Genomic DNA, 16464 nt, shown 5'->3' on the forward strand with positions numbered 1-16464 from the left:
GCTGCCAGTCTTTCTGTCGAGCACATTGCACGCGTTGAGCTCCGTAGCCACCCCCTCCTCCCCCCGCTTGCCTTGCTGCTCCCCTTGGATTTTAGCCGCGCCACCGTGCTCCTGGAGCACCTGAGGGAGCTCCGGCATGCCCTTATCCGAGTGCCTCTTCCTCTGCTTTGCACACGAGTCCAGCGCGCATGCAAACCACTCCGTGCCCGCACGCTGCACGCTGGCTAACGGCGTCCTGGCACCCTCCTCCCTCGCTGGTCTGAGCCTCGACCTCCTCCCGGGTCTTGGAGCTTGCCTCCGTCGCCCGGAGTCGACAGCCGCGTCCCTCTCTCCGCGGTGGACGCCGCGCATCGAGCGGACGATGTGATCGTCACCAGCCCGGACTGAGAGCCCCCGTGCTCAACTCATGCGTGGACACCATCCCTGCCTCGCGTCTGCACCTCAAGCCGTGCCCGATTCCACCTGAGTGAGACCGGCCGCGTCCAGGCGTCCAGCTCCAGCACATGACTGCGCCAACCGTCTGTGGTCCAGTCCGTCGCCGTGGCCAATTACCCATCCGGTTCTTCCTCTCCACGGCACTGGCGCGAGCTCACTAACCTCCTGGGAACGGCTCCGGCGGGCGCCCCGACGAACTCCTTCGCCGTCGCCGTACGGCCACGTCGCCTCCGCCGCTCCATCCGTCCCCACCAACGACGAGGGACAGCCCTGGACTAGAGAAGAAGCCCTCGTCCAGGACCTGCTACTCCTGCCATGAGAACCGCCGCCGTTCACCGCCGGCAACCACCGGCAAGGCTTCTTACCCTGTTCCCTTTGGCTTTCCCACGAACCGGTGATTAACCGAGCAGACAGGCCCCGTTTCCTTTCGGCCACTGACCTACGGGCCCCGCATGCTCGATTCATTTTTAAAACCAGACAGAGTCAGCTGAACAAGTTGTAAGTATTACTATTTGATTATAATAACAATTAAAATTGCTAACTGAATTTACTGCGTTCAAGTGGTTTTTCAATATTACCTGAAAACGAAAACGTGTTTTCTTCTTCAATATTGCACCTCATGGGCTCCGCTTATTATTTTCTTCTTGGACAGGAACCACTTCATGTTCTTTGCATATTTGTTTTTGAGCAACTACAAAAATGACATAACCAGACAGAAAAGTGATATATTTTTCTGCATCGGTGCTTTTCAGGTTGTGCCATTTGGTACCAAACATACGTGAGCTAACTGCTATATTTTTCTGCTTTGGAAGGAATTTTATGTGGAACAATTTGACTGGTAACATCCCGAAAGAGATAGGCAATATCACAACACTTCAATCTTATCATCTTATGTGAGTTCGTCTTATCTAAGCTAACTTTTGTACTCCTTTGTCAGTGTGGACATGAACCAATGGAACTGTTTGTCCTGTCAAGCCACAGAAGTTTAAGCACCGAACCCTGCATGTTGAAAACGACATAACATTTATATCATTTTCCAGCAAAAAAAAATAGAGGCCCATGTATCTGATCCAGCATTTGGGGTTAGCATTTGTGTTTTGGTCTCATCTTTTTAATGTTGACAGCACAGTGGTTCAATTCTATTTTTTATTTTTATCTAAAAGCTGCAGTAAATGGGCTTAAATAACGTGGCTTTGGACGTAGCACAAAACCGTCAAATGCATATTTTCTCTCGAATATATATGCACATAAGTTCCTATGCAGTTTTGTATATATCTGATTTTTACCTTGTCTTAGTTAGTGTAGCAGATCTTTGATTATTTTTCATCTTGTCGGCTTGTGGCAATATTTGGTGTGCGTTTTTCCTCGTCTTGTGGCAACATTTATTGTGTGGGTTACATTTCTTACCCTTCTACATTCCCCTTTTGTCGAGAGATAAATATATGTTCTTCAATTCTAGCGTGGAAGATGAGTACAATATCTCTAGATACAAGTAATAAATATTCATAAGATACAAGTAATAAATATTCATAAGAATCTTCATTGCTACTACCTCATTTTTTGCAGAGCTTTGAATGTAATCAACTATCCGGTTCCCTACCAGATGAGATTGGCTATCTCAAGAACTTAAACAGATCACAAATCGACCAAAATCAATTATCTGGACCCATACCTATGTCGTTTGCTAATTTAAAAAGCATGGAGCATCTGTAAGTTCAACAATATTCTCACTTTCATTCCGCTGCTGCCTCTTATTTAAGCACCGTCTTAATCTTGACTCTCCTTTTGACCTTTAGTTACATGAACAATAATTCATTAAGTGGGCAAATTCCATAGGAGTTGTCCAGATTGCCTTGGCTCCATCTGTAAGTGGACCACTGCTTCTATTTTAAGTTCGGCCTTTTCTTTCTCCCTGTTATGCAGTCTAGAGCATGGGTTGTGTTTAAAATTGTTTCATGCTGTTAACTTTGCTGTGCAGGCCTGTGGATACCAATAATTTATCTGGACCTCTTCCTCCAAAATTAGCAGAGACGACTAGTTTGAAAATATGGCACATTTTATATACCCAATGAGACTTCTTTGGCGTAGAGAATTACTTTATTTCAGAATGTGTTCTGGTTTCTTTCAGAGAATATCCGATGCTGGTTGTGTGATGACTACGTTAGTTTTGCTCGTCTGAGAATATTTAGTAATGCTACAAAATTCAGGAGTGTACTTAAATGTTACTTAAATATAATTTGGTTTTGCCTTTCTTGCGTTACTAAACAATACAGCAGCAAATATGTTTCACTCAGAATGTATCTCTTATTTAAGATTATTTTGATACTGCTGTCAGCTAACAGTGCTCATTTCTTATAAGTTATAAATGCATCTTTCTGCTTCTAGTCAGGCTGATAATAATAACTTCAGTGCAAGTTCCATCACTGCTGCATGCAACAACATACGGACACTTTTAAAGCTGCAAGTACAATGCCTTTCCTCATAACGTCCTATCCTTTATTTTAACACTCCCACTGGTGATCTTACATTTGCTTACAGAGAGAGCATTTGAGAAAGAGAGCGATCAAATTAGCACCTTTGGCGATCTTGGAAAACTCCAAAAGAGTAGTTGACAACACTGACACAACTGGCTTCTGCCTCTTTACAAAACTTCAACTCCAAATCTTATTTACACATGGTCAAACAAAGAGAGAAATCATGCTGTGGGTACTGGATAGGACCAAACTTAAAATTCTTCTGTGTATCTAACTATCGCAGCAGGATTGTAATTTCCGTTTCTCGATGTGGATAATTTAGATTTTTAAATCTTGGGCATGGTAGACCGGATCCAAACAAATGCAGACCGGATTCAAACAAATCATTCAGAGTTCAAAGCCGATCGGACCCAAAAAAGAATCCACAGGGGAGACATCTCCACTCACCATCCACCGGAGCGGGGAGGACATTATGCCGACTCTGGTACGTTGCCACCGCCACCACAGTCCCCCCCTCCCAACGTCAACGAGACCGACAGAGGAGAGGGGAGGCCGGCCGGTGATGCGATGGAAGGAGTGCCAGATCAGGACGCACTGAATCCACATCTCTAGAAACCTTTATAATTCTAAATTTCTAGTTACATACTCATCCAAACAGCCCTCAAGGGGAGTAGGTTATTATGTTTCCCTCGAGGGCTGTTTAGATGAAAGACTTTTCTTTTGGGTTTGTTGAGATTTAGTTTAAACAAAAAGTAAATCTCTAGTATTTTTTTATCATACTTAAATTCGAATAGAGATATATGTTCAAGTTCGTAATCCTTTTTCATGTCACCAGGAGTCTTAGGAATTGCAGTTTGCAAGGAGTTATTGGCATACCTGAACTTGGCTATTTGTAAGTCCAGATCAAGATGAATGCTGCACTTTCTCTTCATTCTTACTATTGTTGGCATCCTTCTATCAGAGATTATCCTTTGTTTGTTGTTCATAGCTTTGCTTAGAATATATTTCTAAGTAATTTTCTTTCAGTAAGAAAACCACCCCTCCTATTATATAGTTCGCCTTTTTCTTTCTTTCTTTTCTTTTATTGTTGTTGTACTTTCGTGTCATCTTGGCGATGCGATCTTAGATGCGTGTCCGAAAAAAAAGATATCCATGAGATTATTCTGCATCTCTTTGCTAATTCTGGCATGCACTTTCAGGGATCTTAGCTGGAACCAACTGACAGGATCTATAGCAGCCGATAGACTCGCTTCAAATATCACCACAATGTATGTGGCTCTTTGTAACCAAACTAACTTCTAGTTTCTGTCAGTGAGTTATCGCATAATTTTCTGAATGGAACTATTCCGGCAAACTTCTCCGGCTGCCTAATCTTCTATTCTGGTAAGTAACGTTTAACTTAAAGCACTGCTCGAATCCTTAACTCTGCTTTTCTGTAGTGCTAGGTAACTTTTCATGCCATTGAAGATGAATGCTTTCCCTATTGAACTATAGATTAGTACCATGTTCTTTCTCAAAACAAATAGCGAGTGAAAAAAACAAGTTTGCGAAAACTGATACTAGTGTGTCCGTGTTCTCCAGATTTGTGGAGGTTTTTCCTTACCTTGTGGTAAAAACCTTTTGTCATTTTCTTGTAAATTAACTTGCTTTTCTTCTTAACGAAGGTAAGCAAAATTTTGCACATCCTCTAGTTTGTTATACTAGTTTGCTACTTATTTTGTGAGAGATATATGAAGATGCCATTTTACAAGTCATTTGAAGCAAATAGTCTTGACGGTGCTGTTCCATCAGCAATATGTTTGTCATATGCATGTGTAATGTTTTTTTATATAATGCAGGAACTTTGAAAGCAACTTCCTTGACACAATTCCAGCTGCATCTGAGCCTCCAAAAGCTGTCATTGTACTGTATGTTCTTTGCCTTGGAAAATTTCCTTGTCAGTTTGCACTTGTATATTGAGCCTCCACAAGCAACTGTATTTGGATGAGCCTCCAGAAGCAACTGTATAGTTTGCTGGGAATATGCAAATTTCATTGCTATTACGAGTGCATAGAGAATAACCAATAATACGGAAAAATATAATATTGATCACAGGAGCTTCATAAATCAAATCATTTCTCTTTCTGGTGTGACAAATAACCGTTGCAATCATTATTCTGCAGGCTTTCTGGAAACCCCGCATGCGACAATCCAGCTCGAAGCGGGACTTTGTCAACCCCAATCTGGAAATGAAGCACAAGTTACTATAGAGTGTGCTTCTTTCTCAACGGATAAAATTTACGAATACAATCCATTATCTCCTATATACCTTGCATTTGTGCTGCGCCTCTTGGAGTTTGATATAGGCTGAAAGAGTCAAGGGATCTCAGACTTCCGCTCCTACAACCTATGTATTGGACCTGAGTATTTACTAGCTATACATTGAACGGTACACATGGGAGGCTGATCCTAGACTGAATATGTATTTGAAGCTATTCCCGAATAACACTAATTTATTCACCATGTCGGAAGTTGTGCGGCTCAGGAAATTACTTGCTGGATGGAAGATTACTCTGTTAGACATTTTCGGCCCTTACGAGCTTCTCAATTTTACGCTTGGTTTCTATGCAGATGGTATGTAGTATTTACTTTGCACCAAAGGATGCCATTCATAATTCTACCATATTAAATAAATAGTTGAAATGTGTGGTCCTTACGTATATTTATTTTGCCAAGACAGGTGATAGCAGAGCTTCTGTGGCTGTTTTAATGCTAGTAGAATCATAAATCCATGAATTATTAATTTGATTCTCCTAGCATATGGAATATGCGGTATATAGTTCATACGAGTTTAGTGTTATTATGTTAAAAATTGATAAACTATTGTACACAACATAATGATTCTTAGTTATTTCTTTGTCTTCTTCCAGCCTGTATGCCATGATTTTTTATTGTGTTTTTATAAGGTTTTTTTTGAGGAATTTTATAAGGTAATTTCTTAACAACATAATTTGAAAGTGCGACTACCCTTGTTCGTATCCCTAGAATTTCTCAAAGAGGGGGTCCTTCACAAGGGGCTCACGATGGTAAGGGGGATTGGGGAATTTACGATCCATACCCTAATATATGTCTCCTAGGGTTCATGGGAACCCAAACTCTCCTAAGAGATGGGAGGAACCAACCACAGAAATGGAAAATTGCCAAGATCTTTCCAAAGGGCATACTAACTTAAGGAGGAGCCAGTACATACTTTTTCTTACTTTAAAATTTACTACACGCATACTGGTACTTTAATACTCTATCCAGCTTTATGATCCACTTGTTCTTTTGCCGCTTATTTTATTTTATTTTTTCGCAGAATTTCCAAGAGAGGTGTCATCGGTTTTAAAAAAGGGCACACTAGCTGGGATTTTAGCAGGAACAATTATTGCTGCTATTGCAGTTTCTTTGCTTTCTACATTTGAGAAGACGTTCAAAACACGAACAGTTTCAAGGCCTTCATGTAAGTCAGTATATTCCTTTAACAAACAGTTTTTATGTGCTACACATAAAAACCTTGCTGTCTGACAAATTAGAAATGCCTTGCTGCTTTATCTGGTAACTAGTAGTAACATATAGGAACCCGTCAAAAAAGTAGTAACATATAGGAGCATCATTTTTTTTAAGTCGGAAGCTACTCGATCGGTCTTTCTGTAATACTGGAAACTGGATTTAAACTGTGAACATATTATATCAGCCTCATCCAAATACATTAGATTCGAGTTCTAAAGAGACATCATCTGATATGTTTCAACTCTACAGCAAAGTAAACTTTAAAGTTACAGTAGACATTAAATTCAATCTACAACAACTTAAGAAGTAGATAATTTTGCAGTACTGTTGAGGTTTTCTGTCAAGGTTGATGGTGTGACATCTTTCACGTTGGAAGAAATGGCTACAGCGACAAATAATTTCAATGATTAAGCTGAAATTGGTCAAGGAGGTTATGGGAAAAATCCATAAAGGAAATCTAGATGATGGAGCAACCATTGCAATCAAACGAGCACATGAAGATTCTCTGCAAGGCTCAAATGAATTTTGCAGTCCGGTTCCGGATGTGGAAGGAACATTGCCAGCTCATATCTCCACTGTTGTTGAGGGTACTCCGGTAAGTCTTATTACACCTAGTAATGTAGCAAGAACTGCACTCACCATGATCTAGTTACTGCTGTTCCATGCAACACAATATCGAACTTGTTTTCTTTTGGCAGGGCTATCTTGATCCAGAATACTTTCTAACAAATAAATTGACAGAAAAAAGTGATGTTTATAATCTTGGTGTTGTGCTTCTTGAAATATTAACTGGGATGAAGCCAATCCAGTTTGGTAGAAACATCGTTAGAGAGGTACAGAGATTCCCACCCTGATCCGTATTTGAATGTACATGATATTCACATTTGGGCTGTATGTAGACCACGGACAGGGTACATAATATTACATTTAGCTTTCGAATCTTTTCTGGCTGTTCGGTAAGAGTGTCAGCGATTCAGTAGAATTTTATCAGTTAACTGTTTTAACCTGATCCTTATTAATGTAGGTAAAGGCGGAGCAATGTGTGAACTCCGTGGATTTTTCTATGATTTCTGACCATATTCCCCGAAGAGCAATGTGTGTGCAATAATCACTGGTTCTTACAGGCTTACACTGTAACACTGAGTCTGACATAAACGAATACCCAGAACAGCTTACCTACTAAAACTGCAAACCGTGAGCGTGCATACAGACACCTTGAAGAAAATATATATAGGCTAAGGGCAAATGATACTATATCAGCTTCTCAAAACTATTTCCACGAGAAAATCAAACGAATTCCACTCGAGCTAAATTACTCTCAGGAGGAGGTCAACAAGACCGTGATAACCAACGCATGCTGCCTTTTTTTACAGGGGTATGTTGTCAAAGTGCGACAAACCAAACCACGTGTCACCCAGACATGTCGAAGCTTTCGCCCGTCTGGTACTGGAAGAACTGGTCGATTCCTGCACACACCAACCAATATCAGATCAAATTCAGTAGGTTTTTCAGTGGAGTTATACTGAGATATGGTGTTTGCTCAACATACTTGGATTCAACATGACATTCTCATAGAAGGACATCTAGACCAGACCACCCTACGACCTTGAGGTGTCGTTGCTGGACCCATACATCATTGGACCACGGACCTGCTCACGCTCTGCTGCGTCGAAGTGGCGGTGCATCTCTGAGATCCTCTCAGGGTTGTGAGCTCTCACAGCCATGTTCTGCTGCTGTGACCCATCTGATCTAGGCTTCTTGTCGGTCAGGGACTCCTCATCCCCCTCGGCTTCGGATTCAGCGTTATTTGGTAGAGAAGAAGCTGCTTGCTTCCGCTTCGAGCGTGCACGTCTGTTTTGGAACCAGTTGTAGACGTTGGTCTCCGAGATCTGGCCATGCTGCGAGAGCTCCGCTGTGATGTCTTTTATCTTCTGCTTGCTTGGTGTTCCATTTCCTTGGTTGAAAACGATCTCGAGGATCTGCAGCTGCATCTGGGTTGGTGTCCATCGCTGCCTCGCTGTGATCTTCTGGCCTCCATGAACCATTAGAGGATCACAGTACAGATTACCAAGACTCATACCTGAAAGAAATAAAGAGATCTTAGTTGACTACACAAAGAAAATAAACTAAATGCTAAAATACAATAGACCAAGAGAAAAAGTGAGAATGTGCAGAGGCTCAGCAAACTGTATTTCGGGAGCTTGTCTAAAACAACTCCTGCCATAGGTCCGTGTTTCAGGAGTGCCATAAAAGCACAATCTTTCAGCGGTACTTGTGAATTATCATAAAAATATATCCTAGGATGGTTCAAAAATTACTAATGTTTCAGTACCAAATGGGCAAGTGTGCAAATCGTATGTAAGTCGTAAAATTATTGGGATGACAGAATAAGAATTAGTGTTGGACCCAGTAGAAAGATAATTAGGTACGTAACATGCTATGAAATTCCTGCATGTCAGAATTGAGGAACCATTCGCGTGATGGTTGAATCTCTCACATCAGAGTATGGGAGGAGAGATGTTGTACTACTCCTCGCTCTTTTGTAGCTCAATGGATATGCAGGCAGAATTGAGGAAGAAAAAATGTGGGCCTTTTTGAGTGAGGGAGCTCGCTGGCGGAGTGCGGCTTGAGGTGAGGAGGTCCGAGATGTCATGGCGGGGCGAGGATGAGGTACGTAGGGCAACAGCAACTGCGGCGGGCGGCCGAGGACTGAGATGGTGGCGGCGGCGGCCAAGACGCACGTATGTAAGTACAATTCTGCGAGAGGACCCCATAGTCATAGACATCGGCGCACGCCGTTTCATATTCTCCTTCTCGTTTGAAATTTTGCACAGAAAAAGAACAGATTTTGTGAAAAATAAACCCTTTCCCTTCTCATTTGTTAAAATAAAAGCACAACTAACAAAGCCAACAGATAAAAAAGAGTCTACAACAACAAATTCTAGCTAGTTCTAGAATGAACAGACATGCATGTTAAGAAAAAGAAATTTGTCAACAGTTAGGAAATCTCGTTGTCACCAAGATAAAGGCGTCGGTCGGTCGGTTTTCAAGTCATATATGAACTTGTACTACTTATAATGAACCAACATATTGATTGACCTCATATGATAAGATTAAACTAGGCTCATGCCATGGTATACATCGATCTCAAATGAATTTGAGCAATACATATTGATCGACCATATGTTATCATTAACAGGGAGGGGAGGCGATGGTACAGTACCTGCAGCAGCTGGCATGAGATAGCTGGAGATGCTGGTGGCCATGTAGGAGCTGGGTCTTTGCATGTCGAATTCCTGCACGTCCAGCAGCGTCTTCTGGTTGAGGTCAAGAGCAATCACCTTCGACGTCCTGGTGTTGGTGTTTTCGCTGCTGGCATTGGTCAAGAGGTAGAGGACGCCATCACTGTGGGAGCTGAGGATGGGGTTGGAAACAAAGAGAGACTGGGGCAGGTTGTAGCCGTGGATATCTCCAGAATGGATCTCGTGCTCCTGCCGGAAAAACATGGCGTCCAGACCGCCATTGAGCCCCTCCAAGGTCCACGTGACCACCGTCCAGCCGCTAGGCGTTTGCGAGCGCGGGCTGGGTTCGGCGTGGACCTGAAGGTCGACGAACCTGATGATGCCCCGGAACGGCGGATGGTGATGACCTTGCTGGACACAAAGTCGTCAGGCGGCGGTGGCTGTGGAGAGGCAGTGGGCGTGCGTCTCCACCGAGGGTCCTTGGAGTCGTAGGTGCACAGGTAGTATCCGGAATGGCCGGGGTGGAAAGGGTCGTAGGCGAGCGCCGCGATCCTGTAGGCATCACAGGCATCATCCTTGGGGCTGTTGCTGTGGTAACGCAAGACACCGATACTGCCGGTAGGGAAGCAGCGAGTTCCAAAAGCTGGCAGCATGTCGGGTTGGGGCCGCGGGAGCCGGGTGAGCTCCGGCGACCCCGCCGGCGAGGCTGCTGCCTGGTAGAGGAAGTAGTCGTAGTTGCTGTTTTCGCCGTAGAAGGCACGGTTGTGGCCGTGGCAGAGGGTGAGGAGGGCAAGGTCGCCCGCCGTGGCGATCATCCAAGGCTCGCGGACGAACAGGCGGGGGGCGTCTTCTTGTTCCCGGTGCTCGTCGTCGGCGTCGTCGGTGCGGTTAGCGGAGCAGCAGAAGTAGGAGACGCGAGGCGGCGGCGCCATGAACAGGCTCACCTGCATCTCCACCTTCACCTCCCTGCCGCGCAGGTTCCTCCGGAATCGATGGCAGGCGGAGGTATGGTTTTTCTGGTGGTCTTTCTTGTCGACCATGTAGGCGGATCTGTCGAGGAGGGCTTCCCCCCAGTCCCACTCCCACTCCTCCGGCGCCGCCGCATCGTACGCGGCCGGCGGATGCAGCGAGGCTTCGTGGTAGCCTTTGAGCGACATGGTGGACCTGGATATCACACAGACGACACAGGGTATTTAGATTAGAGGGGAGAATAAGGAGGAGAATAAGGTCGTAGTCGGAGCCGGATTCAGGTACAAAGACGAGTCAGAGAGGAAACTGACTATTTGTGTTCCAAGTTCCTTGCAACTTAATTATAACTACTAGTACAAAGTTGATTTTGATAAAATATTACAAATGAGATATGCAGTGAGTTTTTGCCATGCAGTGTACTGTACAACACAATTTTGGCATGTTATGTACTCGTATATATAAGTGTTTGCCATGATGTATACTCCCTCCGTCCCAAAATAGGTGTCTCAAGCTTAGTACAACTTTGTACTAGAGTTAGTGCAAAGTTGAGAAACTTATTTGGGGACGGAGGGAGTGCAAAACAACAATTTACGATCTGCTACTATAAAAATGCCAAGAAAATCATGCCATCATAAAAATTGCCATGGGAAGTACTAGTAAAGAAGCAAAACTTAAGTTTTGCCGTATGGTTAATAATAAACATGATGGCAAATATATATGCTAAGGGCAAATGATACTATATCAGCTTCTCAAACTACTTCCACGAGAAAATCAAACGAATTCCACTCGAGCTAAATTACCCTCAGGAGGTCAACAAGATCATGATAACCAACGCATGCTGCCTTTTTTACAGGGGTATGTTGTCAAAGTGCGACACACCGAACCGCGTGTGTCACCCAGACGGATCCCACCCAGACATGTCGAAGCTTTCGCCCGTCCGGTACTGGAAGAACTGGTCGATTCCTGCACACACCAACCAATATCAGATCAAATTCAGTAGGTTCTCCAGTGGAGTTATACTGAGATGTGGTGTTTGCTCAACATACTTGGATTCTGACATGACGTTCTCGTAGAAGGACATCTGGCCCAGACCGCCCGACTATCTCGAGGTGTCGTTGCTGGACCCATACATCGTTGGACCACAGACATGCCCACGCTCTGCTGCGTCGAAGTGACGGTGCATCTCCGAGATCCTCTTGAGGTTGTGAGCTCTCACAGCCATGTTCTGCTGCTGTGACCCGTCTGATCTAGGCTTCTTGTCGGTCGGGGACTCCTCATCCCCCTCGGCTTCGGATTCGGCGTTGTTTGGTAGAGAAGAAGCTGCTTGCTTCCGCTTCGAGCGTGCACGTCTGTTCTGGAACCAGTTGTAGATGTTGGTCTCCGAGATCTGGCCATGCTGCGAGAGCTCCGCTGTGATGTCTTTTATCTTCTGCTTGCTTGGTGTTCCATTTCCTTGGTTGAAAATGCTCTCGAGGATCTGCAGCTGCATCTGGGTTGGTGTCCATCGCTGCCTCGCTGTGATCTTCTGGCCTCCATGAACCATTAGAGGATCACAGTACAGATTACCAAGACTCATACCTGAAAGAAATAAAGAGATTTTAGTTGACTACAAAGAAAAAAAAGTAACTGCTACAGTAGAATAGACCAAGAGAAAAACTGAGAATGTGCAGAGGCTCAGCAAACTGTATTTCAGGAGCCTATCTAAAACAGCTCTTGTCATAGGTCTGTGTTTCAGGAGTGTGTCATAAAAGCACAATCTTTCAGAGGTACTTGTGAATTATCATAAAAACATATCCTAGGATGGTTCAAAAATTATTGCAAGGCTTACAAGATGTTCACAGAAGTTGCTAACTAGAAGAAAAAAATACATGCTTGAGATTTGAAGGAATCTAGCTAGTTGACTTGAGAGTAAGGTATCAACTAATGTTTCAGTACGAAATGGCAAGTGTGCAAAACGTATGCAAGTCGTAAAATTATTGGAATGGCAGAATAACAATTAGTGTTGGATCCAGTAGAAAGATAATTAGGCAAGTAACATGCTATGAGATTCCTGCATGTCAAGCTTACATTCTGCAGAATATCAGAAGATTGCGGAACAAATGGTGGAGCACACGGGAACATGGCACAAATCATAAATGGTCCCACATGACAATCTTGTGTCCCTATTTCATTTATTTTGCAGCATTTAAGGTCCTCTCTGGATCTTATTGTAATGTTCCCACAGTCCCATTAATAAAAGTATAAAACTTAACACATACTGCCCACGCCCCATGGTGACTGATCATACAGTTTTGTACAGTGTGACATAAACAACAAGGCCATAGCCATAACCTAGAGCAAATAAATTCTCCCAATGTATGGTGTGAGCCCAACCTGTTGTCATCATAATAAGTTACAAAATTAATGATCTGGCACTTTCTTGTACTAATTTCTATGGTATTCAGCTTACTTTCACAGGAACATGGAAATAACAAATGCAAGGAGTATGGTTTCGCAACAAGCTGTGCAGTAAATTTTGCAGTCATTTCCGTAAGAGAATGCCAGTTAGTAAGACCTCAGAAAACTGAATTGATTTTGCACTGTGATTTAGAAAAATTAGGAGCCCCGCCCTCCCATGCATGCCCACTCGACAGCTAGTCTTATTTGGCACATCTGTTCTTTGCTCTTTTCATTCCTCTTTCTTGCAGTTATGTATTTATTGTAGGGTTTTGTAGTCGAGCTTTTGCTCTTGTTGGTCTGCGCCACCAATGGAGTGTTGCTTGCAAGTGGGTATAATTTAGGTAAGTAAGGGAGTGCTTTCAATGGCCTAATAACACAATCTCTCAAATGTCTCGTTACATTCATCAAGAGGATGCCAATTCCTATCTTGAGGAGTTATGAGTATGCTAAACAAAGAAGACACATTAACAGGACCCTGCATAATTAATGATAGAAGATGACACACCATGAACCATATCTTACCACCGGTCCCCTGCATTACCATCACAATCTCAACCAATCTATAACAAGTTAACAACACCAGATAATCTCAAAGGATGGTACATAGCCACAACTAAGCATCTACTAGCATGAATAGCAATGTGTGGGGCTTGCTCATGCATGAATTGGCAAACAGCTAAAAGCAGCATTCTCACCAAGAAATTGGTAAAATGGATAAACAGATCCTAATCATCATACTACCTATTCCATCAGCTCATAAGAAAGTACTACTAGTACTTTTACAGATCCGACAAAGCCTTGAACTTTACTCAGATAGAAACAACGCTGCGTCCTTGAAAGAAAAGGAGGGAGAGAGACAGAGAGAGAAAGCCTTTTACTCTCTTTACACAGAAAGAGTAAACCGAGCCGTCAAGTGTGTGTAGTTGGTGTACGGGTGTGCATACCTGCAATGGAATCCTGGTGCGCCGTGAGGGCGCGGTGCATCTCGACGAGCTGCTCGCAGATGGTGGCGTAGATGGAGATCTGCTTCCGGAGCACCTCCATCTGCTCGTCCGTCATCACCTTGACACAGTGGCGGAGCCAGGATTGGCTGATGCACCGGGCAAGAAACTAAGGGGGAAAAAACCAGTTTCAAGGCAACAAAAAGTCAAGCTATGTTGCATAACTCATAAGAAATCGTAACAAAAATGGTAGTTGAATCAGAATACGCTGGTAATGGAAAAGGAGTGGGGAAAACTCAACTTTGTTTGTTTTGCAATGTAACGGTATACAAGTACAGTGCAATGTTCAGTTTAGAAAACAGTTAGGAAAATCTTTTCTGAACAGCAACTCTGCATTACCTTGAAAATTGGATCCAAATCCAAAACAAATAGATGAAAAAGAACAGAATTGCACATGTAAATTGCCAGGCATCCAAGATTTGCATGGGAGAACCTACATGCGAGCGACTCGCTCGACCCGGTAAAGGTTTTTGATTCAGCTGGGGAGTGGGCGGTATCAACCATGAGCTATGATGTAAACAGATTACATGGGACCTGATTACAGGCCATGTGAAACAAACGCATGTGAAGCTTTCAAATTACGGTGTAATCAGTTAATGGGCCGAAAATCTCGAACCAAACATATCCATAGAACTGAAGATCATGTTTCAATCCAGGCAAATGGCTATATGTTTGAGGCCAGCAGCAACAGAAAAGAGATAAATGCATTTCTTTGTATTTCAGCATTTGATAAAGACATCAATCTTTGTTGTAATGCAAATATAAAGGCAATCACTGAAGAGACCACACTACACATACAAAATATAGCAGCAACCAGGAGCAACCATCAGTACTAGTGGTACTTTGCAAAATCAGGACAGAACACATCCAGATAAAAAATTATACTACTGCTCATGCTCGGAGGTGCCACTAGTACATAAAGATCAAAGCACATCCAGGCCAAAGCACAGCCACACTACCAGCAGCAGTGCAGCACCTAATAGCAAGTCTGAAAATTTTGCAAAGAATCGGAGAAGATCGTCACCTTACCGGACGAGCTCATGGCCACGGCCTGGGAGGTGGGGAGGGGAAACGGGGGGCCTTCCGCCGGAGTGGGGTCTCGGCCGGAGTAGGCAGTCGGCCGCCAGAGTGGGGCGTCGGCTGCTGCTGGAGACAGGGAGCGGGCGGCGCGATAGGGAGGAGCAGGGCGGTAGATGGGGACTACCCGCCGGCCATGCAGATTCGCCGGAGAGAGCCGCGGCGAGGAGCAGCGCAGAAGGGGACCGGCGGCGGCGGAGGCTTGCTGCGGAGGGCAGGGTGGGGTTCGCGTGTTTTTTCTTCGGCGTGGGGGTCGGGTGTGACCGCGGGCCTGGCAGTGGCATTAATATGATCATCAAACAATAGAGACATTTCACTATACCCCTTCGGCTTTAAGTTTTTTAGGGCAACCCCTTCGGGTTAAGTGGAAGTTGCGCGAAGCACCCTTGCCCAGCTTTTTCTCGTTGCGAAAGCGTGGTGAAAATAATGTAAGTTAAGTCATGCGCCTAAAACGAGTTTTTTTTTTCGACTTATGACTTATTTTCACAATAAACTCCTAAAAGCCTCAAATCGGGATTTGGGAATTGAGAGAGTATGAGATGTGAGCTACCTTTGTTGCTGCTACTAAGCGGAATGCCAAAGGGCGCAGGGCGCTGGGGTTATTCCTCCTCGAGACCTGACTAGAGGGACGTCGAACGAGGTCGACGCCTCGCTGTAAGCAGTGGCTCACAGGCGATCGGCGATGGAGCAACGCAGAAGGCAAGCAGCGCGCGCAAGAGAGGCAAGGAGATTTGAATGAAGCGTTACATGGGCCTAGGGATGTTGGGCTCGAGAGGGTGGGCCGGGGAGCCGTGTAATACTTGCGTTATATAAGCAAGCGTGTAAACAGTGACGGGTATGGAATTTGAAATCAAAGCATTCTGTCCTCTCGTTCTGCTCTTATCCCCTCTGCTCTGTATCTCTCCCTCTCCCTCGACTCCGTTTTCCCCTTGCTCCTCCTACCGCCACTCCGGCTCGCCGCCGTCAAACTCCAGCCGACCCTAGGTCGTGACAGTCTGGTATCAGAGCCGTCTCTCCGCTTCGCCGCGAATCGCCCGAGAAATTTTTCCCGACCCGTGCCCAGCAAATCCGAGGCGACGGTAGCGGATCACCCTCGGGTTCGATCTGCGTAATCCCTGACCTGAGGTGGGCTGTTTCGGGGAAATTCGGCGACCACGACGACATTCAAGCCAAACCTGCAGTCGCGCTTCATCGCGGACGAGATGGAGGCGTCTCGGGAGAGGATGTTGAAGGAGTTCGCAGAAATCCGTGCCATGTAGAGCAAATTGGCCACCGTCGACGGCCTCAACGCGCAAC

The 16464-nt window shown here is 44.5% G+C and overlaps 2 protein-coding genes and 1 pseudogene across 4 annotated transcripts; 1 reads left to right on the forward strand and 2 right to left on the reverse strand.

Annotated features, from left to right (window-relative positions):
- The first annotated feature begins 136 nt into the window (after window positions 1-136).
- LOC123067361 (probable LRR receptor-like serine/threonine-protein kinase At1g06840) lies at window positions 137-7548 on the forward strand (annotated as a pseudogene).
- LOC123068844 (WUSCHEL-related homeobox 8) lies at window positions 7526-10155 on the reverse strand. Its single transcript, XM_044491525.1, has 3 exons — window positions 9664-10155; window positions 7990-8520; window positions 7526-7906 (listed from the first exon to the last, which is right to left on the reverse strand). The coding sequence occupies exons 1-2, from the start codon at window positions 9944-9946 to the stop codon at window positions 8039-8041; spliced, it is 765 nt and encodes a 254-aa protein (XP_044347460.1). The 5' UTR covers window positions 9947-10155; the 3' UTR covers window positions 7526-7906; window positions 7990-8038.
- A 411-nt stretch (window positions 10156-10566) lies between these two features.
- LOC123068845 (WUSCHEL-related homeobox 8) lies at window positions 10567-15417 on the reverse strand. 3 transcript variants are annotated; one of them, XM_044491528.1, is made up of 5 exons: window positions 15121-15417; window positions 14035-14200; window positions 11698-12229; window positions 11452-11614; window positions 10567-10846 (listed from the first exon to the last, which is right to left on the reverse strand). In XM_044491528.1, the coding sequence occupies exons 2-3, from the start codon at window positions 14147-14149 to the stop codon at window positions 11751-11753; spliced, it is 594 nt and encodes a 197-aa protein (XP_044347463.1). In that variant the 5' UTR covers window positions 14150-14200; window positions 15121-15417; the 3' UTR covers window positions 10567-10846; window positions 11452-11614; window positions 11698-11750. The 3 variants fall into 3 exon arrangements, with proteins under 3 accessions (XP_044347463.1, XP_044347461.1, XP_044347462.1); XM_044491526.1 differs by having other exon boundaries at window positions 15116-15417; XM_044491527.1 differs by lacking the exon at window positions 10567-10846 and having other exon boundaries at window positions 11262-11614; window positions 15116-15417.
- Between the last annotated feature and the right edge of the window lie 1047 nt (window positions 15418-16464).

Source organism: Triticum aestivum, chromosome 3B (genome assembly GCF_018294505.1).
Source record: "Triticum aestivum cultivar Chinese Spring chromosome 3B, IWGSC CS RefSeq v2.1, whole genome shotgun sequence".
Lineage (NCBI taxonomy): Eukaryota > Viridiplantae > Streptophyta > Magnoliopsida > Poales > Poaceae > Triticum > Triticum aestivum.